General features: G+C 55.8%; 1 protein-coding gene across 1 annotated transcript in view; it reads left to right on the forward strand.

Moving 5' to 3' along the window:
* TCERG1L (transcription elongation regulator 1 like) overlaps positions 1-26,004 on the forward strand; it is a gene marked incomplete at its 3' end in the record, with an annotated part of 96,096 nt that overhangs the window by 42,941 nt on the left and 27,151 nt on the right. Inside the window, exon 5 of the mRNA XM_081104939.1 lies at positions 24,649-24,740. Coding sequence (XP_080961065.1) covers positions 24,649-24,740 — 92 coding nt within the window. The remainder of the gene's footprint in view (positions 1-24,648; positions 24,741-26,004) is intronic.

The following is a 26,004-nucleotide window of genomic DNA, read 5'->3' on the forward strand; positions in this document are numbered from 1 at the left end:
AGAGGAAAAACATTGTCAAAGTGAAGGCCTTACTGTCGTGGGCGCGCCGGCAGCTGCAGGCCTGGAGACGGAGTGCTTAGGAAGAGGCCCAAGGCTCTGCCAGCTCCACTTGGCCTCAGACCCCACCCCGCCCTGATGTCTCACACCCAACCCACTTCTGACTTTATGTGTCTCCTTGGGCTTTGTTCATACGGTTGGGACTGTTTTTGTCCATTTCTTCTTCTTAACCAAGGGGAGGCTGAACAGGAACTGACTTGCTGGTGACTCCTGGCTGGATTTTGCCAAAGTCAACTGCTTTACCTTACAGAACTGATGTCCTCCTGTGCGCCTCCACCTGCAAGGCCACGGCAGGGACAGAGCCACCTGCCCGCATGTCCTGCCCTTCCCTGCGGCCTGTGCGGGTCTGTGTCTGTATGGGGCCAGGCAGCAGGGGCTGGGCCGTGGCCGGGTCAGGTCAGGTTCACGGCAGCAGCCATCTGGTGCTGCTCTTCGCACTGTAGGCTGGTCCCTGTGTCTCTTGGGCGGGTAACTTTGCTGTGGGAAGGTTTCTGTGTTTCCCTGCAACCCCGGTTTCTCCATCTCGGTGTGGTTCCTGACCCACGAGAGGTCAGAGGACATGCTTGGCCCCTGACCACGCTCTTCCCAGCCTCAGCGACGTTCTCGACAGCCCAGGCCTCACGTCCTTCCCCTTCCCCCTCCATGGCCCCTCTGACCACAGCCAGCACTCCCCTGCGGGCTGCACTCCCCGTGGGCCGTGTGCCAGGCGCCCTCCCAGCCTGCGCCTCCGTGGGTGTCCTCACAAGCACCTGCCCCCTCGGGCGGGGCCTGCACAGTTGGGGCTCCAGCATCCCCGCTGGTGACCCCCTTATCTCCCCAACAAACAGAGAGCCTCCAGGCGCGGAAGGCTGTGCTTTCCCCAATTACGCCTCTTCCTTTCTAAATTGGAGTTAAAATTTCCATTTATATTTAAATAGACATTTTAAGGTAATTTCCTCTCAGCAGCTCATATGCTTATCTAGTGGTGCGTCCCCCATTTGAAACGCTAGGATGGGCTTCGGTATCATCTGCTCTGATCAGCCGTTCCTTCCTGGCTCCCGAGGGCGAAGTGGGCGGCCGCAACGTGGGAGCCAGGGAAGACTCTGGCCCAGAGGTTTCCGAAGGATCAGAAGTCGTGGGTGGGTCGGGACCGGCATTGGCTTTAAAGGAAGTAGCACCTCTGTTGGCGTCTCCCACTCAGAAAGGACACAAACGAGGATGTTGGTTCCAGGGGAGGATGCTGAACGGACCGGGCCTGGCTGGGTCCCACTGCTCGGCCCACCACCTCACGTGTTCGAAATCCTTCTTTAAGCTGACCTGAAGCCTGCTTCTCCCCCCACCCCCCACCCCCCCATAAGTATGTGGCACTTCTGAGACCCAAAAGCAGTGATAAACTTTGTGGGAAACATTGAAATGACAGACACGATGCCTTTCGCTCCTGACGCTCACTGTTGGGGGATCTAGAAGGTGGTGACTGGGACCGCAGGCCCCTTATTAAATAATACAAAGACTCCAGTTTCCTAAAAGCAGGGCCCAACTCAGGAGGAGGGGGTGCTCCCAAACCAAGAGGCCGGTCCCACGGGGTGAAGGTGTCGGAGACAGAGGTGAGATGAGCCTCCAGGTGAAAGCGGATTCGGTGGGGAGGAGAGAGGTGAGTGGTGGCAGCCCCCAGCACCCCCTGTGAGGTGTGGCCGTCCCATCGAGGCAGGCTGGCTGGGCTGGACCCCAGTCCTGGGTGTGAGGAGGGTGTGTGGTGACGATGGGAGGGACCCTGGGGCTGGATTAGGGATTAGTCGACTTCACAAGGGAAGCGCAGCCCCTGCCCAGCTGGCCTTGGACTTGAGCCCTGGGCGAGCTCCAGCCCCTTGGGCCCCAGCCCCGGGCACAGGTCCCGGGAAGCCAGGCTTCTACAAGGAGCTGTGAATGCACACAGTGTGCCTGGCTCTGCCGTTGGCAGCTCCTGTTTGGTTTGGTTTTGTATTAAAAACTTGCCCTCATCCCGACACACAGGGGCCTCTACCAGGTTAAGTTGATTCCCTTCCCACTGTCCTCACCGGTGCCTGTGAGAGCTTCTTGGGACCTGGGTAACCTCAGGTCCCCACCATCCGGGGTCCTGTGGGGCGGGCGTCCTGTGGGGCGGGGGTCCTGTGGGGCGGAGGTCCTGTGGGGCAGGGGTCTGCCTTTCTGCCTGATTTGTCCAGCGCAGGAGCAGAGCTAAGCTCATCAGGTGTCGATGTGTGAATTGCTCTCTCCATTAGGCTTTGCCTCGGCAAACAGCAGAGCAAGAGACACAGAATCCCGTGTGTTCAGGGCTTCCCTGGGGCCAGGTGCTGCTCCCAGTGCTCTGCATAAGTGCGCTCCTGGGACTGTCCCAGCAGTGCGGGGGGCGGGGGCGGGGGCAGCCCCGGTTATTGTCTCCAGGCCCTGGGTAGGGGCCGGAGGGACAGCCCGGCCAGGCCGGCACGGGGTGGCCCAGCTGAGCTGGAGTCGGAACTGAGGCTGCAGGCTCTCGAGCTCGTCGCTGCTCTCTGCTATTTTCCTAAGGATCTGAAGAACAGAATTACATTTCAGCACCGTATGGGAGTTCACAACCATCCGACTCCAGTGACAAGTAATTTTATAACGCGAACTCCCGCTCCGAGTGTGTCTGTTTTCTCTCTTTGAGCTTCTGTACAAATGTCCAACAGGTGGGCCGCCTGGATTTCAAGCCCTCCAAGGTTGTGGGAAGGTCATTGCAGGTGTTGATTTTGCTGAGTCTGGGTGTTTCTTCTGTCCGCCTTGAAACGTGCCATCTTCCCAGGTGCTGGGGCTGCACTGGCCATGACAGGAGCCCACGTGGCCTCTAGGGGGCTGAGGACCAGCCACAGGAAGTTTCCCATCATGCATTTGGCTGGATGGCACACTCTCTTATTGCTGATGCAGCCTCTGATTGAGGCTGATTAGGAAACAGTTTTCTGGGGTGTCTGCCTTGCAAGACAAGAGAAGGGCATTTTCAGGCTGATTAGTGATTAAAGTCTTCAGCTCCAGCGTGCGGCTGTAGGTCACACTCTCCAGCGAGAGGACAGTGTGTTTGGAGCCTTTCTGTAAATAGGGTGTCAGTCATGTGGCCCAGGCGGGGCACCCCCATCACCTGTTAGAGCACCTCCATCACCTGTTAGAGCACCTCCATCACCTGTTAGAGCACGTGTCATCTCAGGCCTGGACCAACGGCCTGGCTTAAACCATCCTAACTACTCTCGCTCGCCTTAGCTCTCTTCAAACTCTCATTGCAAAATGATATTTTATTTGCATCTGTGTTTGCTCACAAACATTTCCTAAGTTAATTAGTTGTGTTATTAGCCAGTGGTAAATAGGCCTAATTTGTTAGCTTCAGGTGTAATTAAGAATCTTGCAATAGCAGACCTTGCAATTCCTGAGAAACCTCAAAGCATCATCTACATGCATTTGTCAAACCACCCGAACCTCCTCGCTTTTATTTACTGTTCCACTTTGGAGTCTAAATGTAATTATGGACTCATTAGGTGAAGTCTAATAATTCTGATCTTACAGATGCCAAATCTAAATTAATGAAAGTTTCCATCATGCATGTAGCTCGATGCATGAAGTTTCCCATCATGCATTTGGCTGGATGCATGAAGCTTTTCATCATGCAATTAGCAATACGTAGGAAGTTTTCATCATGCCTTTAGCTGGATGATTGACATTTCCCATTGTGCCTATGGCTGGATGAATGAAGTTTCCCATCATGCCTTTAGCTGGGTGATTGACGTTTTCCATCATCCTTTGGGATACTCTTTACGGCATGGACGTGGACACTGAGAAGGACTTTGCGAGGCCTTTGCACTCAGACCTTGCAGAATAAACTGCACCTTGGCCAGTCTGTGAGTCAGCGGCGAAGCAGGGGACGAGGCAGACACAAGCTTAGCTGAGCCTGCCCACCCTTCTGTGCATCACTCGGAGGATGAGACGGACGGTCTCTCATCCACCGGAGAGATTAGGGTGTCCTGGCCACACTGCACCCTTGAGCCACCCGGTCATGGTTCTGTTTGTCTGTGAGCTTTGCTAGACTGAGGAAGAAACCAACAGTAGGTTTGGCTGGGAGATTTCAGCCGTGGGTGCGGCTGCCTGCTTCCGGCCGGGAGTGTCGCTCTCTAAGCTAACTCGGGCCGCTCCGCTCGGCGGCTTTCTTCCATGGATCTAGGTTTCGTTTGCGAATGTTTGGAATGACCCCACCCAAGAATAATAACAGTCATCAGAGCAATCCTGGGGGCAGGCCGGGACCCAAATGCTCACCCATCTTGGAAGAGCTACGAATGTTCTCAGCAACAGCAAAAAGACGGTGTAGGTTAAACGCAGAGGGAATTTCGGTCCATTCGGTGACTTTGGTGTCTTACGGTTCCCACATGGCAGGGCGTGCTTGCCATGGTGTTCGCCAGGGGTCGGAAGCTGGCTCCTGAGTTCCGGGCGCTGGAGCTTGTCATCACCAGGGTCTCCCGTTGGGCGGCACCGCCCACACCCCGGCTCTTGCAAAAGAAACTGTAGCCGAGTCTAGTTCCTTCTTTAACGTTTCCTGGTCTGAATCGAGCCGCAGCGTTGCTGTCCCTGCACCGGGGCTCCACGTGGGGGAGGGCCAGGCTCCGGGACATGGGAGACGGCCCGTGAGACCCTCTGTGCCCCCGTGGCCGTGGGCGCTCTGGTCCCTCCGCGAGGAGCCCTGCTCTTTAGCTTCTCTGAGCTGGTGATGCTGAATCGACGGGCCCGGCTGCATCATTAGCAGCTGGCGTTCCTCCAGCAGGGGTTTGCAACTCGTCCAAATGCAGGTGATTGCTGGGGTCTCGGTAGCACTTTGCGTGCCAGCTGATTTTATTCTAAAGCTGTCTCCTTGCTCCTGGCGTGCGAGGCTGTGGTGGAGGTCCCTGCCTCCCAGCCTTCTGTTCTTCTCTGATGTATTTGTGTCCATGTGTGAGCTGATGGGGCAGAGAGAGAGGCAGACAGAAAGACAAAGAACAGAGTCAGAGAGAGAGTGTGGGGAGGGGGCAGGGGGAGGGACAGAAATGCAGAGAAACGGAGAGAGAGGCTCGGCTGGGCACAGGGACCATGGGAACCTGGCTTTCGTGCTCCCCACCTCACAGCATCCTTGCTGGGTCTTGGCGGAGGGTGGGCGCTTTCTCCCTCGGCACCCCGACCTCAGCCGCCCTGACCCCTAGGCTGAGGGCCTGCCTGTGTCTGTTTCCAGTCGCGTTTTCTTCTTCAGCCCTTGTATCCTCCCCGACCCTGTGGCTCTGTATTCAGTCCAGGGCCATGTGCTGCCCCTGAGAACCTCGCTGAGCGTGACAGTCACAGGTGGAGGCTGGAGCTCGGGGAGACCAGGGGGCTGGGAAAAGCCAGCCCAGGTCGGCGGGCAGTCAGAACCGGCTGGGTGGATCTCTCTCCGGCTCTGGGAATGCCAGCCACTACCCAGAGGACCAGGACACTGTAGCGTGGGTTCAGGGCTCACAGAGGGGAGTCAGGGCGCCAGCCTCACTTCCCACAGTCCGGGCTGGTACTAGAGGCAAGGCATTGGCCCAGAGGCAAGAGGAATGGAACAGTGGGCACTAGGCAGTGTTAGGGCCTGGCAGGTGGTGGAGGGCCTAGAAACCATGGTCCAAGAGCCAGGCTCAGAATTAAGCTTTATCCCATAAAAGCTGTCTGACCTTAGGACAGTCACTCAACTTCTCTGTGCCTGTTTCTTCACTATAAAATATATATAGACAGTCCTCGGGTTGTGTCGGACTCGACGTACGTCGTTTCGTGGTTACATTGCCATCTCCCATTTATTTATATATAAAAAAAAAGCTCCGCCATTTTGACGTACATACACATGTGCTTTGTTTTTTATTATTTATTTACCACAAGTAAAGGTCAGGAATTGTCATCTTTCTTTTAAATTTTTTGTTACTGTTTCCCTTCATTACTGCTGTGTGTGTGCTCCGTGTGAGTGACATAGGAGCTTATGTAGGTGGGTTCCGACTTACGGCGAAAATTGTGTTATGTCGCGCCATAGGAACGGATCTCCGACGTAACCCAAGGACCTACTGTATTAAGAATGTGGCTATTTATAGTGCAGAGGGTAGATGGAAGAATTACATGGAATGCTGGATGTAAGGATGCTGAGTTCCAGGCCTTGTGCAGAGTAAGACGCAAAAGTATTAATAGTTGTCATGAGGATGGTGATGGTGGCCACAATGGTGGTGATGGTGGTGGTGGTGATGGTGATAGTGAAGGTGGTGGTGGTGGTGGTGGTGGTGGTGATAGTGATGGTGGTGGTAGTGGAGGTGGTTGTGACGGTAGTGATGGTGGTGGAGGCAGTGATGGTGATGGTGATGGTGTTGGAGGTGGTTGTGATGGTGGTGGAGGTGGTAATGATGGTGATAGTGATGGTGGAGGTGGTTGTGATGGTGGTGATGGTGGTGATGGTGATGGTGGTGGTGGTGGTGATGATGGTTGGTGATGATGGTGGAGGTGGTAGTAATGGTGGTGGAGTTGGTGATGATGGTGATGGTAGTGATGGTGGTGGAGGTGGTGATGATGGTGGTAGTAATTGGTGATATGTAGCAGTGGTGGTAGAAATGTTGTGGTTAAGAGCAGGGCCCCCAGCACAGCATGGGACCAGAATAGTAGGAAGCTCTCCTCTGCCCCCTCCAGGCACGTTGGTGGGTAAGACAGAGCTGTGGTTGCCTGCATGTTGAGGTGCCCAGTCTTTCCCCAGGGTCACCAGACACTGTCGGATCTGGGGGATCCGGTCTAATTCTAGCCCTACCTGCTGGGAGCTTAGCATGGCTCCTGGCCCCTCCAGGCCAGCCTGGTTCTTGCGTTTGCAGGTGAGGGCTGTGGGGCCTCCAGCAGGAAGGGCCTGGCCATGCTGGGCGGGACTGTGGAGTTCACCCCCCACCCTCCGCCCACACAGCATCCCTGCCTCTTCCCCGCCTCCCACGACCCTGTGCCGCCGTCCCCAGAGCTCAGATGCATATGCCGTGGGCACTGCCCAAAACCAAGCACTCAGAAGGCCCCGAAGTGAGTCTGCGTCAGAGAGAGAGATTGAACGGAATGTCTCTGGACATTTTATTTTGATTAAAACATTAAAGTGCACGGCAGCTCTCATGGAAATTGTAAATCTTTACTGGAGGAAAATGAGAAACCAGGACCGACGTGAAATAATGGCTTGCAATGCCTCCTTGATTTTACATGGGAAACTGCGTGCCATCGCTGCCAAATTAATTTTTGGAAAATGAGTTATTGACTGCAGTTATAATTTATTACTAATAACAGAATATGTTTGTAACCTGGGCCTGATGGGTAGTTAGCAAAGCAGGGAAGAGGAATGATAAGGGGGAGGGGCCCCTAGGAGGGGTAGAAGCCCAGGGCACCCCAGGACAGACCTGACAGGCTCCTGGTGACATGTAACGTAGTCCTGTGACGTAATGTGACCCTGTGACACTCTGAGAGCTGAAGTGCGTTCTTCAGGGTCCTTAGTTTACCTTCCGGAGATTTCAGTGACTTGGCAGAGCATCGCTGAGCAGCCTGGAGGCCACAGTGTCCATTGCTGCCCAGGTGGCCCTTTCTCCTGTTTGCCCACCAGCACGGCCGTTTGGCTGTCTCTCCATGGAGGGGGCTGTGCAGGGAGCCTGTGTCAGAGGTGGCTCTGGTCACAGCAGCGACTAAAGCAAGAAGGGGGGCGGGTTCTGGGCTCTGCTCGGGCACCCTGGAGGCTGAGCTGACACTCCCTGCAAAGCTGGGGACCTCGAGAGAGACCTCGGCCACAGTCTCCTCATCTGCAGGATGGGCACAGTGACAACTCCTATTTCTTCGGGAAGAGAGAGGGAGGGAGAGAGAGAGAGAGAGAGAGAGAGAGAGAGAGAGAGAGAGAGAGAGAGAGGGGAAGGAAGGATATGAATGACTATGGAGATGTTTGGAGATCTACAGAGCTACCCTGAATTTCGGGGTGGGCCTTCTAGTTCCTCCAGGTGGCCCTTATCTCACTGTCGTTCCTTGCTTAGCCAAGCATACATTTTGAAAACTCAGAAAAGTATCCTCTAGATTTTAAATCCTCACCTTTGTTGGTCTGACCAGCCCAGTGAGGTCCCGGTGGCTCCAGGCCCAGTCTGACCCGTGAATGCTGCAGCTGTAGGTGTGAAATGTATCTGTAATCTGGCGATTTTGGTTATCTCACCGTTAAGATCCTGGTGTGTGAGACAATAATATTTAGAAAGCATTTATCTTTGACAATTAATGTTAGAACATAAAGTCTTCTCCCAGCTTCAACTGATTTAAATGCTTACATTTAACCAGTTATGAATGGTTATGTTATAATTTATTTTAATGGGCGTTTAAACAGTGATAACATGTAGTGATCATGGAGTGCTCTTCTGTGGTCGCCGTGGAAGGAGGATGGCTGGGCAGGAGGGGCGGGTGGGGCGGGAGGTCGCCTCAGCCCTGGTCATCAACCGTGTCCTGGACTCTGTCCGGGGCTCCCGCTGCCTCTGGCCGACTCGTGCAGGACAGAAACAGTCAGGTCTCCGCCATGCTGGGCCCACAGGATGATGCCCTCAGTGAGGTGGCCCTGGGGGAGCAGCACTCCTCCGGGGGGGGGGGGGGCCTCCTGGGCTCCCATCCGGGCGTGGTCTGCAGAGCGAGGCCTCAGAAAGCGGGCCCTGCAGCTGGAGCTGTTTTGTAGGAAGTTGTCATTTCCCCCCAAATAACAGCTCAGCCTGGGCGAGTGTCAGGGTGAGGGACAGGCTGCAGGAGGCGGCTCTGCGGGAAGTCGCGGGGGACGAATTCACACCTACCGCGGTTCCCGGGGGAGGCCGCCTCAGAGTCCCGCTCCTCCCCCCTTCCCTCTCACTTTTTGATTTTATTGCCGTTTTTTGACATCAGAAGAAATTGAAACCCTGTTTAGGTTTCATGGCTTCACATTTCAGAAGTCGGTGCTGCAGCCAGGAGCCGGGATGCGTCTAATTTATGCCGCGCGACCTCCCTTCTTAATTCTGCAGCCTTCCACCGAAGGGGTCTGCTGGGACGGAGGCGAAAGTGCTAAGATGTACATTTTCGTTCTCTTTTTATGGGAGCCACTTATCAGGCACAAAAGGCAATAAAACCAGGTGTGATGAGATTGGACCGAGAGGATGGGCCCGGTTAGGGAAGGAGCCATTTGACGTGACTCAGTGGGGCTCTCAGAGGGGCCCCAGGAAGAGCGAAGGGGCAGAGGCCCAGGTCCCGAACCGGATCCCGACAAAGACTGGCTGAGCCCTCAGCCCATGGATGTGACCCTGGGCTTAGAGGCCACGATGTTTCCAACCTGGGCTGGGGATCTCTTCTCCTCCCACCGATACAGTGAGCAAGGAGTGGGGGAGACTGACCCCAACTTCTTCTTGGTATAAAAGACCAAGTAACGGTCTTACATTCAAATATTTCAGTGTTTCCGTCTATGACTGTTTTCTGTTTAGTTGTGAATCCTCACGTGAGGATATTTCCCCATTGATTTTTAGAGAGAGTGGAAAGGAGGGGAGAGACAGAGGGAAACATTGACAGAGACACATCGACTGGTTGACTCCTGCGTGAGTCCCGCCCAGGGCCGGGGATCCAACCTGTGACCCTTTAGTCCACAGGCCGACGATCTAACTACTGAGCCACAGGCTCAGGCTGCTGTTTAGTCTTCGTGAGAGTATGTGACTGTGCGTGTCAGGTCCAGGAACAGACTCAGACCCACGGGCACCCCTGGCGATGAGGCAGGCCCTTCACATTGGGTGAAGGGGTTCGTGGGGCAACAGAGTGGAGGAAGCAGGGAAGCCGCCGGGCGGAGCAACGTGAAGGTGTATCCGTACCACGCACCTTCGCCGGGACAGGGTCCGGATGGACATGCGGAAACTACACCCTGGAACTTCTAGAGCCAATCGAGGCAGGATTGTGAGGTGCTTTGCAGCGAGGCGGCTTTTATCTGACACAACACAAACCCAGAAGCCCCCAAAGAACGGAGCAGTCAGTTTGCCCCTTACAAATAAAAGCCTGGCCACGAAGCCATGATCACCACGCAGGTCAGAAGGACAGCAGCGCTTTGCCGGTCTGTCCCAGCCCAGAGAGCCTGCGCACCTGCCAGGCGGAGACAGCCCCCCGGGAGGGACGCGGGCGGAGCCAGGAATGAAAGTCCCGGAGGAGGGGAGACAGCAAAGAGGTCTCTTCAACACGGGGGAGGAGGTCGGAGGCCGTCATACTGATGCCTGTCGCCATCGGAAGTTCCACGGGGCCCGATGTCACCTCCTTGGTTTCCTCATCCTCCCCACACCAGCGCCACCCCCGGCCAGGAATAGTGCCTGGCACATAGTAGGTTCTAATAAACATTTGCTGAATGGAGGCACCCAGCTGTGCAGCCTCCAACCCCGCCGCTCCCCGGTGGGATTCACCCTCACGTGGACCCCCAGGCTGCTCATGGCCACAAGAACTATAACAGGAAATGGCTAAAACGATCTCTGTGTCCACCCATGGGGTCGGTGCAGATGCTGGCCGCCCTGCGATGGATATTGTTAAAAAGGATGAAGCATGCTTTACTAACCTGGCTCCCAAAGATATATCACTAGATTTCGGAAAAAGGTGCGCCCTAGCTGGTTTGGCTCAGTGGATAGAGCGTCGGCTCGTAGACGGAAAGGTCCTGGGTTCAGTTCCGCTCCAGAGCATGTACCTTAGCTGCAGACTCCTCCATGGCCTAGGCCCTGGTCGGGGCTCGTGCAGGAGGCAACCAATCAATGTGTTTCTCTCACATCGATATTTCTTTCTGTCTTTCCCTCTCTCTCCCACTCTCCCTAAAAATCAATGGAAAAATATCCCCGAGTGAGAATTAAAAAAAAAAAAGGTACAAAGCAAGTATTTATGAAGCTATGTTTGTGTACAGAAAAAAATAGAAAGCATGTGTACTCACCTTTGTCTGCGAATGCATGATTATCGAAGGCAGCTCACCTGGGAGCGTGGGAACATTCATTCATTCTAAGGAGAGATGCGTGTCTGGATTGAGGAGTGCAGGCAGACGGTTCGCGCGTTTACATTTTTTTTGAAATTTGAATAATTAACCGTGGATGCATCACCTGCTGAAATTTACATTGATTGGAAAGGACACGCACAGAGCCACGCCCCGTGTGTGTGTCACTCGCACATGCAGAACATCCAGAGCCAAAACCATTGGGACGTGTGTGAAGCATCTCTGGAGTTTTCTGCGATGATTGTCCTGAATCGATGTAAATTCCGTGCGCATTATGGAGCGCAGAAGTCACCGGAACAGAGAGATGGGGCTTTGTTTCCGCGGTGCTAATTAGATGCCGGCTGCGTGGAGGGAAACTGTCTGTGCCTGTCTTTGCTGTTTGGTTCGCAAGCTCATTTGTCTCCGCCGCGGCCTGTGTTTCCGAGTGGGCGAAGCGGCTGTGCAGGCGGCAGGAAACCTGTTTCCTTGTGAAACTTCGGAACCCGTTTCCCAGTTGCTCTGCGTGAAGTGGGCCAGGCCCCCTCGTTTCCACGATGTCCCCTCCTGTCAGAGGGGCTTGGAGTCCCACTATTTCAACTCAGAAACGTGCCCACCGATACCACGGCTTGCATCGGAAACAGCCGGGGAACTCCACAAGCGTTCAGAGCTCTTACCTAAGGCCACCGATGAGCCTTCCGGACGGCCACGCCCTGCATCTTCTTGTCAGAAGTCCTGTGCTCCCGGCACTGTCCCCGCCCGAGGCTGGCGATGTCGGTGTCTGCCTGGCTCCTGCTGGGTGTGTGCTGGGGTCAGAGGGGAGGAGAGGCCGCCTTTCAGGACAGCGAGAGCATCCGAGGTGCGGAGCATCGTGTAACTCCCTTCCACAGGGGCCTGCCATCAGGCGGGCGGTGACCGGGGCAGGTGCGGTGACGGCGGGGACCTGGAGGGAGGCCGCGTGGAGCACCTGGTGGCATTCTTCCTCTTCTCCCCTGTCCCCCCGAGTCCCCCGGGCACAGTGCTCTGCAGGGGCAGCTGTAGGGCCTGCCAGACAGCTCCGCCTGAGGACCAGTGGCCCAAACCTCGCCACGTAGGGCAGTTTTGTGTTTGAGGGACAGAGCAGGGAGCTGACCGGAAGCTGGGAAGCTCAAGACCTAAGCGGGCACAGCAGACAGCACTGCTCACCAAGGCAGATGCTCTCAGCCTTCGGTTCCCATCAGTTCAGGGCAGAGCGGCTCCGTCCTGCGTGAGGCCATGGGGTCGAACGCCGGCAGAGCGAGTGCCAGGGGGAGTGCTCTCGGAGGCCTCTTGGGTCTGCCTCGTGGAGCCCTGGACAAGGGAGAGTCCAGCACAGGGCAGGATTCGTTTGGACGTAGCCCGAGGTCATGTAGGCCTAGCAAGTAGCTGCTCCTCACTCATCACTCTTTTCTTCATCAGACCCTCCTGCACCAGGAGCTTGGTGGGGGTGGAGTGATAGTGAACTTGACCTATGACCCTTGCCATCACTGAGGCCACTGTCTTTGGTATCTTGAGCCTCTGTTCTCTATTTGGCTTTTGGCCTGTGCCTCTCTTATCCTTCCTGTGGGCAGGAAAGGGAGGACCCTCGGGGGTAAAGGGCAGCTGGCCACGGGGTGGCAGTGTGTGGTAGGGGTCAGATGGTAAGTGGGTGCACCCTCGGATGAGGTCTCATCCCCAGCTTCCAACTCGGCAAAGCTCCCCCACCCTGTGTTAGTCTCAGTACCTCATTAGTCCAACAGCCGTCTGTGGGGTAAGCAGACACCTCGCTTTATCCCTGGGAGGCTGCTGAGAAAAGCGAAAACCAACCAAGGAGCAGAACAGAAGGTGAGGTGCGTGCAGTGCCCAGGTGAGTGCAGTGCCCAGGGCAGAGTCCCAGGTGGGATCTAGAACCTTTCATGCCGCAGCCCTTCCACCTGTCCAACCAGATGCCCAACCAGATGCCCAAAGACGAGTGTCTTCAAGGACAAGCGACCACGTTCAGTGCTCAGCTGTCCTCATCCTTCCGTAGGAAGATCGGATTTTCTTTTTCTTCCTGGAACTTTCTAGATCGACATCCCTGCAGAGCCTCTGGCGACAGATTGTACTGAGGTGGGCTGGCTCCCAGCCAAGGAGGGCCTGGCTCTGGAATGGGAACCCCACCGAGGCCGCAGCTCTTGCCGAGCGTGTGTCCTGTGTCTTGTTTATTTGCCATTTGGTTCTCTGTGGTTTGATGGCTCTGCACGTGGGAGGGGCCGATTGACAGGCCTGCGATGTCTTCCAGGGGGCGGCTGATCATTCATTGATGTGCACATTTAGCCAGTCATCCAACATTTATTAAGCATCTATTTTGTGTCAATCACACAGTTGGTTTAGAGCAGATTTAAAGATGAGAAGCGTGGTGTCTGCTCTGAGGGAGCTCGCAGACACATAATGAGTCATTAGATGTGTCGTGCTGGAGTGGAAATATGCATAACGCGTTGTGGAGCACAGGCCGACAGTGAGGTCCGCATTCCGTAGTGCTGGGGGCGGGCTTGCAGAGGGCGGGGCGCTGGCCTGCTTCCAGGCGGGAGGGACTGTGGGCAGTCAGAGAGGCAGATACTGGGAACTAGAAATGTCCAGTGTGGAGGTGGGGGGTTGGAAAAGCCCACAGCTCAGCCCAGCCAGGTGCAGAGAGGACTGTCATCCAGGTGGGGAAGTGACTACAGCCCAAGGGGTCAGTGGTCCCCACTGAGCACCATGGCCGGGTAGGCGCACGGCAGACAAAATGCTGAAGACTCGGTTCCTGCCTTTCAGGAGTTTATCTTCCAAGGAGGAGAGATGTGTCAGCCAGGAATGTAGGGCAATCCTTGCAGCAAGGAGGAGCAGACAGAGTGGAGGGCAGAACAAGGACAGCGTGGAGAGCCATGGACAGCGCCCCAGAGAGCAGGGGTCCCAGCTCAGTTTGGGAGAGCAGTGGGAAAGTTACTCCAGCCAGTGGTTCTCAACCTTCCTAATGCCGCGACCCTTTAATACAGTTCCTCATGTGGTGGTGACCCCCAACCATAAAATTATTTTCGTTGCTACTTCATAACTAATTTTGCTACTGTTATGAATCGTCATGTAAATATCTGATATGCAGGATGTATTTTCATTGTTCGTGACCCACAGGTTGAGAACCATTGCTCCAGACGGAGCAAGTGCTAAAGCTGCACCCCGGGCTTGCTCTGGGGAGGGGGTCCCGGCAGTGGAGAATCCTGGGCACTAGATATCGACGGGGAAGGAAGGGGTGAGACTCTGACCTGCAGAGGGTGAGGTGCCACTGAAGGGCACGGGGGTCCAAGGTCGGTGCACAGTGGAAGTGCTGGCTTAGGCACCGGAAGTTCAGACTCTAGTTGACCCACGTGGTCACCGGCCTGATGGAACTGGGGGAAGGACAATCTCAGACAAGAACCTTCATTTGAGTTATTTCCGAAGTAAAGGGTCTCTTTTTACCAGATGCTTTTTGATGAGTGTAGGCTTGGCTTTTAAATTTTTAATGCCCTTTAAAGGAAGTAGTCATGAAAAATGCAGGTTCCTTGGAAAATTCCTAGTGTGCTTTCAGCCTGCACACGCCCCCACCCTGGGTAGAGTGAGCAGAGCAAATAGAACTCAGGTGCATCGGGTCTCCTCCTCCCCAGCCTTCAACAAGAGGCACCTGCCCTTGCCATGAAAATCCGCATTTGTGTGCACAACGGGCCAGCGTCTCCTCGCCTCACAGAGGGGTTGCTCTGCTAGGTGAGGGGTGGCTTCCTCGATGCCATGCGACACATCCAGGCCCTGGGAGCGCACACACCGCTCTTCCTCCCAGCACGCAGAGCCGCCATCCCAAGCCTGTGTTTGTTCAAGGTTATGTTTGCCTTGAGCTAATTAAAGCCATTTGTATCAAATGACTGGAATAACTTCCCTTTTGGAGATAAAAAAAAATAACTGAAAGAAGCTGCTTAAAAAAAAGAAGAAAAAGTCCGAGAGACGAGCCCTGCACCATCAGTTCCGTGGCAGGAAATGTGGAAGTAAGCCAGCCAGGTGAGGTCTGCATTCCTATGCGGATCAGCCTGCGGAGGCAGGGCCGCTCTGCCCGGGCCCTTGGGGAACAGCGGCCGCCTGTGTTGGGCGGTGGGGAGGCCTCAAAGGCACTGTGGGCCAGCGTGCACCTCTGTGCGTCGGGCAGACGCGTCAGTCATGCGAATGGGTTAGGTTAGGACCCATTGATCACTAATCGTGATTCATATCTATTTTAAAATAAATGTTTATTCCTCTTGAATGAGACACCCCCTGAGGCCCTCCTGGTGCCAGGCCCAAAGACACTGAGCGAGGCTCCCAGCGGCCCTCAGACTTGACGCCGACATACCCTTAATGGGTGCTTTCCTCTCTTCCGTGCAGTGACAATGCAGGCGCATTTTGTAAGAGGCGTGTGCACTCACACGGGAGACTCGGGGACCTGTGAAGGGTCTAGACCAGTGGTTCTCAAGCTTCTGGCCCTTTAAATACAGTTCCTCATGTTGTGACCCAACCATAAAATTATTTTCGTTGCTACTGCATAACTGTAATGTTGCTGCTGTTATGAATCGTCATGTAAATATCTGATATGCAGGATGGTCTTAGGCGACCCCTGTGGAAGGGTCATTCGACCGCCAAAGGGGTCGCCACCCACAGGTTGAGAACCGCTGGTCTAGAATATTCAGTAGGGCGGTTTGATGTAAAACAGGAAACAGACACACACGCGTGTACAGATGCGATTCGATGCACTGCTGCGTCCGAAGGATTGATGAGCAACGAAGCCGTGGGAGCAATGGATGGTCTTTCCCAAAGTATTTGAAGGAAACTGCCCAGTGTTCCCCATGAAATTGTCAGGAAAGAATAAATGCAACCGCAGCTCTTCAGAAGACCCAGCTGGATGAGCGGGCCGTGCTGGACAGAAAGAGAGTTGGCCCTGGGGGGCTGCGTTTGCACACTCGGGGAGGAGGGTCTCCTTCTGGGCTGGGCCTCTCCGCTTGCTCAACCACAGGCTCACCCTGCGTAGTGGGTGAGGCTGGTTGAGGATGTTTGTGCCCCAGTAACTGCTGGAATCCTGTCCCATGAGCACCCCCACGGCAGACACTGTGTGCGGCACTGTCTGTCCGCAGCCGAATCTCCCCTGTGGCAGTGGACTGAATGTTTGTTCCCTACCCCTCGAGTTCCCAGTGGGGTGATCCTTGGAGGTGGGGCCTTTGGGAGGTGATTAGGGTTAGATGAGGTCATGAGGGTGGGGCCCCTGTGATGGGATTAGTGTCCTAAGAGGAGACATCTGAGAGCTCTCCCCCTCTGCCATGTGAAGGCACAGGGAGAAGCTGGTGTCTGCACCCCAGAAATGGAGCTCTCACAGAATCCCACAGTGCCAACACCTTGAGCTGTGAGGGCTAGATACCCGTTGTTTAAGCCGCCTGTTCCATGGCATTTTGTGATGGCAGCCCAAGGTGCCATATTTCTCTCATTCTGTTGGGAAAATGGAAACTCAGAGGGTAAGCGATTGCTCCCTTGCTTCCAGGTAGTGTGCGGCAGAGCTGGGTGGATTCCCAGGCCTGACTCCCAACCTCGCCTCTGTGCTGAGCTCGGCACTCATCTGGTTCCTGAGGGAGAGGTGGGGACTGTCTCCCCCTCCCTGATGCCTGGCCCTCCCAGGCCAGGTCTCTGACCGAACCCCACAACAGCTCCCTTCTCCCAGGCCGTGCCTCCACGGTGAGGGAGGTCCCAGCCCGTCCAGAGAACTGGAGAGTCGGTCTCCAGCACTCGGACCAGGGACAGCGTAGAGCCTCCAGACTGCGGGGTGCTGGCCCAGTTCCACGGCGGGCAGCGTATGTGTGAGCAAGCGGGCGCCGGAGCCCTGACGTTCCCTGTCCTGGGAATGCGCCGGACCCAGAGGCCGAGCGGTGAGGCTCCCCTTCAAGGCATCGCTCATAACAGGCCACCCTCCATGGTCGCGACCCCTCTTCCAGAATTCAGCCCTCACAAACCTCACTTTTACACGACAGTGGCTTTAATATTGAATCCCCCTTTTTTCTTTTACAGAAATGTTCCTCTTCTGATAAAATTGGATAATGTCATTTAGAACAGAATATATGTAATCGTGCGTTTCTCGTCCATGTATCAGTGAAGGTTATATAAAAAGGTACTTGGAGAAGGGTTGAAATCTGAAGCTGTGACTACTCACGCTGAGGTAGCTAAGGTATTAAGTGCGATATCTGAGGCCACAGCACTTAATTTTAGCGTCATCACAATGTGTGTGCCTAAGAATAGCACAGCCCCCCTGAGTCCCTTTCTTCCCTGAAAGAATAGTAACAGCAGAAAGCGGCCTTGAAAACCGTCTTCAGTGTGAAAATAAGATGCAGTCGTTTTGACTGTATGTAAAGACACTGCATAATATGCTACATATATTATGGATGACATTATTTACAGCTAAATTTCATATTTCGTTGTCCTTACAATTTTTCAGCTTCCACTTCTCCTTGCAATGTACAAATGGGGGGTGGGGAGGTGGGGTAGGGAAGAGGGGTGACGGTTCTAACTGGGCCCGACCTGACCTGGGCTCCCCTGCTGGTCCCATCTTCCCTCACTGGCCCAGGCACCTGGGGGTCAGAGTTGGGTCACAGATGACTCCGCTCTGGAACTTGGCACTTACAACTCCTCATCGCCATATGACACCCCTACCCGCTGGTCCCAATCCCTTCCCATCTTTGGGGTCTCCCTTTAATGTCACTGTATCAGAGTCTCTGTCATCATGGGTATGAGTCACCTGCCCAGCTGCAGAGGGCCTCACCTGGGTGCCCCTGGCCGGACACAGCTCACAGGCCGAGCTGAGAGCAGGGCACATATTTTTGGCCAAAAGATGAAGTGACAGTTATAACCCCTTGTCTTTGAGAAGGACTGATGTTGCCAGGCAAGAGGCGACACCTCTCTGCGGTAGGACCAGAGTGGCTGCCGGGGAACTCAGGGTGTCTGCGCCCCGACCACACAGGGGGCCTCCACAATTAGTGCCGTGAAAGAGCTGTAGGCTGCCCGCGGCTGTTCCTAGCATAACATGGTGAAGTGTTGTTCAAGGCTCTACTCACTTGTTATAGATTATAGATTATAGATGATTATAGAGTATAAAGTATAGATTAGCAAAATCTTCATTAAACCGCAAAATCAAAATAAAAAATCTGTGATCCTTGCTTAACAACTTGGGTTTGAAGGTGGTTTTGTTGGAGGGTGGGACTCCGCCTGAACTTCCCAGGGTCACAAGGCTGGGCCGGCTCGGCCACACCGGCTGCCATAGAGGCTGGAGGGGCCCAGGTGACCGCAGGGGCCGCGGGGGAGGGTGCTCTGCGGGGCACATTCTTTGGACCTCTGTTTAGTGCACTTTCAAATGGAAAGAAAGGTTTGAACACCTACTTAAATGTTACAACTTTTGACGTTTTGGTATTTAAAACGCAGGCCAGCCCCACCTCTGAGCATGGCTTGGCTTCTCACCGTGACCCCGGAAAAGGGACCAGGCAGGTTCTCTACCACGGTCACTGCAGCCGCAGCTCCTGCCCAGGTGGCCAGTGCCGCAGCCGCCTGGCTCTGACAGTGGTCTGCTCGCCCCTGCCCTTCAGCACAGACTCGCTTCTTCCCCCTGAGTGGAGGGCGGGGGGTGTTCACAGGTGTCCCCCAGAACCCCCACGCTGTGACATTGACTCTGGTCAGCGGAGGCTGCACAGCTGGGCTGACATCTGCACAAGAGGGAGCCAGGAGCCCCTTGGTGATGACATAGCAGAGCATGTCCCCGTACCTGAGTCGCTGAGCACTTGAGTCAGGGAGAGGTTAGCGGGCTCTGGGGAGGCGCCTGCTCCTCAGGAAACAGTTCCTGGGGGCTGGTTCTGTTCAGCCCGAGGGACAGCCAGCCGGGTGGACGCGGTGGTCGACCCGGAGCACAGACACCGAGGAGGCCGGGCTCAGGGTGGGTCCGAGGACCTGGGGAACCGAGGCGGGGCGGGAGGCCTCCCAGGGCCCCACAGTGTGACCAGGTGACAGGGGCTGTGGAGACTGCAGGCTCCTGAGGGTGAAGGTCTCCAGGCCAGTCTCCAAGTGCAGGCTCGCACCCCGAGAGCAGGGGTCCTGGGCCGAGAGGCTGAGGAGCCGCCTCTGGAGGAAGGCCGGGGCGCACGCGCAGCCATGACGGCTCTCTCCAGCCCGGGGACCAGCTGTGATGCTCGCGATCACACTGTCCACGCCCAGGTGGTGGGGACAAGGGCCGCTCAGCGACAGGCCTGCGTCAGCCTTCCCCAGCAGCACTCCGAGGCCTCTCGCCATCGGCTCGCTCATTCCTCAGAGCTGCTGAGAGGTCATTCATGCCGCGGTCTTGCTTTGCATCCATAATCCTGCTCAAGTAAGACAGGTGGCCGCGCCCCCCGGAGACCCCTGGGCTCTGAGGCAGAGTTCTCGGGGCCCAAGGCAGATTCGTGTCCGTGCGCCCACCAGGGTCTGCACCCTCCGGGTCTGCACCTGCTGGGGTCTGCACCCACTGGGGTCTGCGCCCGCCGGGGTCTGCGCCCGCCAGGGTCTGCACCCGCCGGGGTCTGCACCCGCTGGGGCAGGGGCCTTGGGGCCTTGAGCTTTGCTGTTTCCACTCCAACAGCTCTAGGCCCCTGTGGAGGCAGCGGTTTGTTAAAGCTCCGAGGAGAGCTCGGGGAGATGAAAAGCCTGGGGTGAGACTTCATAACTGTCTCACTGAAGAGGCTGGGAGGTAACAGGCAGCGACCAGGTCGATTGCTAGAAGGAAAAATAGTGGAGACAGACCTCGTTCAAGATCCAGCGAAGCGGCAGTGGGAGAGCACGGTCAGACTCCCGCGGGGACAGGGCGCGTGCAGGCTGGCGTCCCCCGGAACTCTGTCCCTGCTGCGGGGCTGCCACCTCTGTGGCCTCAGCAGACCAGGCACAGCACTCGCCCGCCCCCTGCACGCCCGGGAGGGGTTCGTGCCCGCAGAGCAGGAGACGAGAACGTGCCGTTGGTGGCAGAGGAGGGAGGCGGACGCCCGATCAGGGAACCATACACTTTGGGGCAGTTTCCGTCCCCGTCTCGAGGCAGCCTGGTATGCAGAGGTGTTTACTATAACAGACGACTTATTTTTTATGTCACCTTTAGAAAAGTCGCAATGCTGACATTTTGCTTGTTTGTGTTTTGCATACATGCGTCAGCTTCTTTTCCGTTCTAACTAAACAGTGGATTTAGAGGAACCCATTTATCTATCTATCGCCTGTAATCGCTACAAACCCATCATCATAATAATGGTCTTGTCTTTGTGCGCGTGTGCGGGAGGCGGGTGCAGATGGAGGGTCCCTGAGCCCCTGGTGCCTGCTTCCATCACAGCCGGCTGCAGGGCCCGGTGTGTGCCCCCGGAACCCCAGGACCCCTCCTCTCAGCCCCCTAGCCGGGCTCCCAGCTGGACTGGACAGTGACCATGTCCAAGGACAGGGGGCCTGGGCTCTCTGCTGGGCTCCCCTCACTGAGCTGCAGCCAGGCCCCCCCAGCACCCCGTCAATCCCAGCCCTCGGGCCCCCCCAGGCTTCTCTGGGGCTGGCTGTGTCTCTCCGCCTCCGTTGGCACCTGGGCCAGCAGCTTGTGCGATTTCCCCCTTGGGCAGCGTGAAGGCCGGGCTCCGGCCGCTTTCCCCAGGACCCCGTCCCCTCCGTGTTTCCGCTCTTGCGGAGCAGGCAGGCTCTGAAAATCAATGCATTCTTCAAGCCTCATTGAGAGCCGCAGACAGTGGGCCTGAGTGTGTCATCTCTATTATCTCCAACATAAATTGCATTTTTCCCTTATTATCATGATTCTCAAAGGAGCCCAGTGCTGCTTAAATGGACAAATAATCGTAGCCCTCCCTGGAGGCTCGCTTGTCACCTGGAACACAGCGCACCTCGTCTATTTTCCTTTTGTGTGAGCGAGGAGGTTGCCCTGCTGGCTGCAGAAATGATTTTCAGGTGGCGCTTACGGGCAGACGCCGGACTAAAATGCCGCCCATTCTTCTCCTTACGGCAGGGGTTCTCAACCTGTGGGTCCCAACCCCTTTGGCGGTCGAACGACCCTTTCTCAGGGGTCGCCTAAGACCATCCTGCAGATCAGATATTTACATGACGATTCATAACAGTAGCAACATGACAGTGATGAAGTAGCAACGAAAATAATTTTATGGTTGGGTCACAACATGAGGAACTGTATTTAAAGGGCCAGAAGGCTGAGAACCACTGCCTTACGGCGTCTCTGTAGGTGGGTGGTTTGTTATGTGTTCTTGGAGGTGAGAACATCTACACACAGAAATGGAGCCCCTGGATTGTGGCCGACAGGAAATGGGCCCCAGTGGCTCCAGGCTTGTCCCCTGCCTCCCCTACATCCCACCCGGGCTCTCCAAGGATGGAGGTCACCGAGAGTCATCTGCCCCCAGCACGGGTCCCCGACAATGACCTGTTTGCCGAGCTCGTCCCAGGGGGCCTTCCATTGGCTGCGGGCTGAGGCCAGGTGCACAGATGTCGTCGTGGATTTTCTTCGTAAACCCTTCCCGGAAGGGCCAGTGGTCTGCGACAACCAGGAACTCCTCATCCCACTGCCCCCTCCGAGCTACGGCACCTCCAGGGCATGTGTGGGCCGGGGATCCTCTTGGTCTAAGGGGAGGCTTCCCACAAATTCTTCGGAGAAGGTTGGTTCCAATGGGACAGTCCGTCAGAGGTCGCTTAGCTTTTCAGAACAGGAACAGTGAATCCTCTCTCCTGCCTACTCCTTGGGCTACTCCGTGTCCTTGAGTTGGGAATGAGCCCCCTTCCCCAGCAGGATCTAGAGGAAGCGGGTTCTCGACGGCCCTCCGAGGCCGCCGTGTTCGTCTTGTGTGGCTTTGGGGTGTACGCCAGGCAGTTCCCGGTGTCCCGTGGACTTCTGGAATCCCAGAACGGGAAGGGACATAGGAGACTATTTCATAGATGAGGAAACTGAGACCGGAGATGGCAATGTTATTGAATTAAAATCAGGTTGAATTTCAGAATCACTCTTCGAATGAGGAGATGCTGATATATTTCTCAGTCTTGTTTTCTTTTCTTTTCTTTTCTTTCTTTTTTTTTTTAAAAAAAACAACAACAACATATAGCCCTAACCGGTTTGGCTCAGTGGATAGAGCGTCAGCCTGTGGACTGAAAGGTCCCAGGTTCGATTCCGGTCAAGGGCATGTACCTTGGTTGCGGGCATCTCCCCAGTAGGAGGTGTGCAGGAGGCAGCTGATCGATGTCTCTCTCTCTCATCGATGTTTCTAACTCTCTATCCCTCTCCCTTCCTCTCTGTAAAAAATCAATAAAATATATTTTTAAAAAAATAAAAAAAGCCATATATATATTGATTGATTTCAGAGAGGGAGAGATAGGAACATCAGCGATGAGAGAGAAACATCACTGACCGGCTGCCTCCTGCACACCCCACCCTGGGGATGGAGCGGCAACCTGGTCACGTGCTCTGACTGGGAATCGAACTGACAGCCTGTGCGCCACCCCGGCCGGGCATCTTTTTGACAAGTTAGACCGTTTCGACTTGTCTGCCATAGTTCTTTATTTCAGTCATTTTTAAAAAGCCATTTTTTGAATGTTTAAACACATCCTAGTGCTTTATTCGACGTGGGTCTCCTTCGCCGTGGCCAGGGCACACAACCACTCCTGGCCCGTCCCCTCCTGTCGCGTCCACGCTGCCCTTGATCTGGGGCCTGACCCCAGGGGATGGCCAGTGCCTTTGCGTCTTCATTTCTGAGACTCTCAGAGAGCAGGTGCCTTCGACCTGGACTCCTGACCAAGAGGCGACGGCTGGAGAGCTGGCCGTGGAGTCTGGACGCGGGCAAGCCCGCCGCGTTCTTCTCTTACGGGAACGAGGTCGATGAATTGCTGAGCCACGAGAGAGCGCCAAGCTACGTCTTGCCCCAGAGAAGGAGCCCGGCTTTTCTGTCCCCACTTTTCAAGGGGATAAGGTCCTGCCACTGTCACCCCCGCCCCCAAGGGCTCCTTTCCTGCCCTTGGGTCAACCTTGCCAGGTCCTGATGCGTTTTGAGGGAAGAAGCTGATTGCTCCCCACAAACACCCCAGGCTGTTCTGGCTCCCTGTGAGCAGGCAATACATACTCGACAGGTGATCTCCGTAGAGATTTCCCGTGTGGACCCTGTTCCCCCTCCCCCCAGCCCCTCCCAGACTTCCAGGCGGCCTTCCCTGTCCGCCTTCCCCAAGGCCAGTCGTGATCAGACCGGTATTTGGCATGGCCGGGCCCCGAGGCGTGCCTCTTGGTTGTGGCCACAGCTGCTCAGGATTCTGGGGCCGGTGCCGTCTCTGTGTGAGGACATGGTCTGTTTGCCACCAGCCTGAGCTCCGGGCCCCTTAACAGCCTGAGCCGCCAGCTGGCTGCTGGGGAGAGCCCGCTGGGTCTTCAGAGTGACAGCTAGTGGGCAGCAAGCCTCGCTGTGGTCGTAACGTTGCTGTCCACCCATCTATCACGTGTCAGACGCGGGGGCCCGTCGGCTCTGTGTGCTTCAGCCTTTCCAGAGGCAGCAGCCCCGTGGGGACCGGACATCGGTCCAGGTCCGGGGCTGTCCCCCCTGCGCTGCCTGCAGCCACGAGGGTTCCCGGTACAGACACCTCCAGAGGCGTGAGGCTCGGGCCCCATGTGGGGTCCAGCCTACGTGGTCCCTTCCTGCAACCTCCTCCCCAGAATGGGGGTCAGAGGAGGCTAGAGTGGCCGTGTCTTGAGGAAAATGGGGTGCAGGTGGGATGGGCTCTTTGGCCCTTCCCCCCACCTCTGTCCTCCAAGTGCAGATGCCTGAGTTGGAGGGGACCTCAAGGCCACTTCCCACCACTTCCGTGTGTGCATGTGCATTTGCAGAGGAACACATGTGTGTAAAGGGATACCACTGTCTTCATGTCATCCCTCCCGCCGGGCCCTCCCTGGACCTTCCTGGGCTGGACAGAGGCTTCCACAGGGTCCTGGCCTGCAGGGCCATGAGGCGCCTCAGGGCTCCTCGGTGGCTGTGGCTGTGAGGTGGGTGGGAGGTTGATGGTTTGGGCTCCTCTCCTAATTCTTCGTATGAACAGTGGTTAATCCCGGCGTTGCTCATGGCACCTCTCTCCCACTCACAAAAGTTTAAGGTCTCTGTAGACGTTTTAGAACAAGGTGAAACCTAAATTGTTTTATGTTCAGAATCCAGGTTTTTTGACATTTCTCCTTCTGTTTCCCAAACAACTACTCTTGGAAGTGCAGGGTTGTCTGGTCCATGGCGAAGCCAGCGGCCACGTTAGCGATGAGCAGACAGGATTGGTGGCCACGAGCCGTGGAAGCCTAAGAAACCTGGTCCCCCATCATCCTCCTGTCCTTGTCAGGGAGCCCGTGTCCCCTCCACCCGTAGCCCACGTGGCCTGGTTGTGAGGTGTGGCCGACAGCGTTGGGGGTGGGGCTGCGAGCAGGCACAGATGGGGTCACCAGAGGAGCTGGTCCTCATTGGAGGGACTTGCCACGAGACCACCGTCCAGGCCACATGTTGCCCTTCTTTAGTTTTCTCCAAACGGACGTGGCCAAGGGGATGCTAATGACGACTGTTTTGGTCCAGCAGAGAAAAGCAGGGACCGGGTCCGCACGCCCCGCCCTCCTGCCCTGATGCTGCGCGCGGAGAGGAAGAGCCCGGCCAGGGACGAAGGACACAAGGTCGGTCTCGGGACGTGAAATCCTGGCGGGGGGTGGGGGAGGGGCGGTCTGGGCTGTACACCCTTCCCACCGGCTTTCCCACGTGGGGATGCGCACGGATGCTTGGCCAGTCCCTGTGCAGGACGGTCACACCCAGAAATTGCAGCGGACGCCCCGGGAAGGATACGGCGTGGGAGAGGCTGGGGAGAGCAGAGCTCGCTGGGTGTGACCCTCACTCCCGTGTCCTTGTCCCCACATTTCACGGGGAAGCTTGTGCACGCGGAGCAGCCAGGCTGCGGCAGGCACCCCTCGGGCAAGGCGTGTCGGTGCTTGGCAGTGACTTTTCAAGAAAACCCAACACACATTTGTTTTTTAACACGTTCTGGTCTTAGACCTTCTCTTTGCCCAATTGCCAAAGGCATTTTAAGGACCAACCATGAATGCATGGGGCACGTTGCTGTCACGTGAAGAACCCCAGAGACCCGCTGTCGTGGCTGCATTGGAAAATCACAGTTGGGGCTTATTTTGTCCGGATCTGTCAGATGGTCACACTCCCTCTCACTCGGCTTTGCTCGGCGGTCTCTGCCTCGGGCCTGTGACGGCCCCGTTCCCTGGTTTTCCTGCCAGCGCGGCAGTCCAGGCACCACCGCGGTGTCCACGGCCTCCTGCCCATCTCAGTGCCCAGCAACTGGTGTGAACGGATCCCGGATGTTAGTGCAAATGAACGTTTTGTTCCTCGGTGGAGGGTTTCGCTCTGAGAGAGCCGAGCTGTACCAGGGTGACATTTATTAATCAGTCTTTCTAGGGCCCTAACTACTTTCTTTATCACTTTGCTCTGCGTGTCTAATTCACTTTTATTACCTCAGCGTGGAAGGGGAGCGTTATGCCTTGATTAGCCATTTTTTATCACCAACAGGAAGCTATCACCTGCGCGGGCCTCGGGACGAGCGAGGGCCTCGGCAATTAGCGGCTCCCAGTCCCAGCGCCGCCGAATTTAAGTGTCCGCCCCTCACAAATCACAGCCCACCGTCCTTCCCCGAGTAATTAGCAGGATCGTCTCCTACTCCGCAGCCCCTCCTTGGGTTGCGCCTGTTCAATTAGCCCCATAATGAAACTTTCCCCTCGTTTTTCTAATTGGATTAGTAATATAAACTCCGGTCTTAATGTATTTTTCAATGCAACCCTTTCAGAATATTCCCTGTCCTGTGAATTATTCTTCTCGGCCTCATTCGATCACAGGAAGCAAAGGCAGTTTCTTCTACCCCTAAGTTCCAAGAGAGATCGC

This window comes from Myotis nattereri (genome assembly GCF_964212035.1).
Source record: "Myotis nattereri genome assembly, chromosome: 13".
Classification (NCBI taxonomy): Eukaryota; Metazoa; Chordata; class Mammalia; order Chiroptera; family Vespertilionidae; genus Myotis; species Myotis nattereri.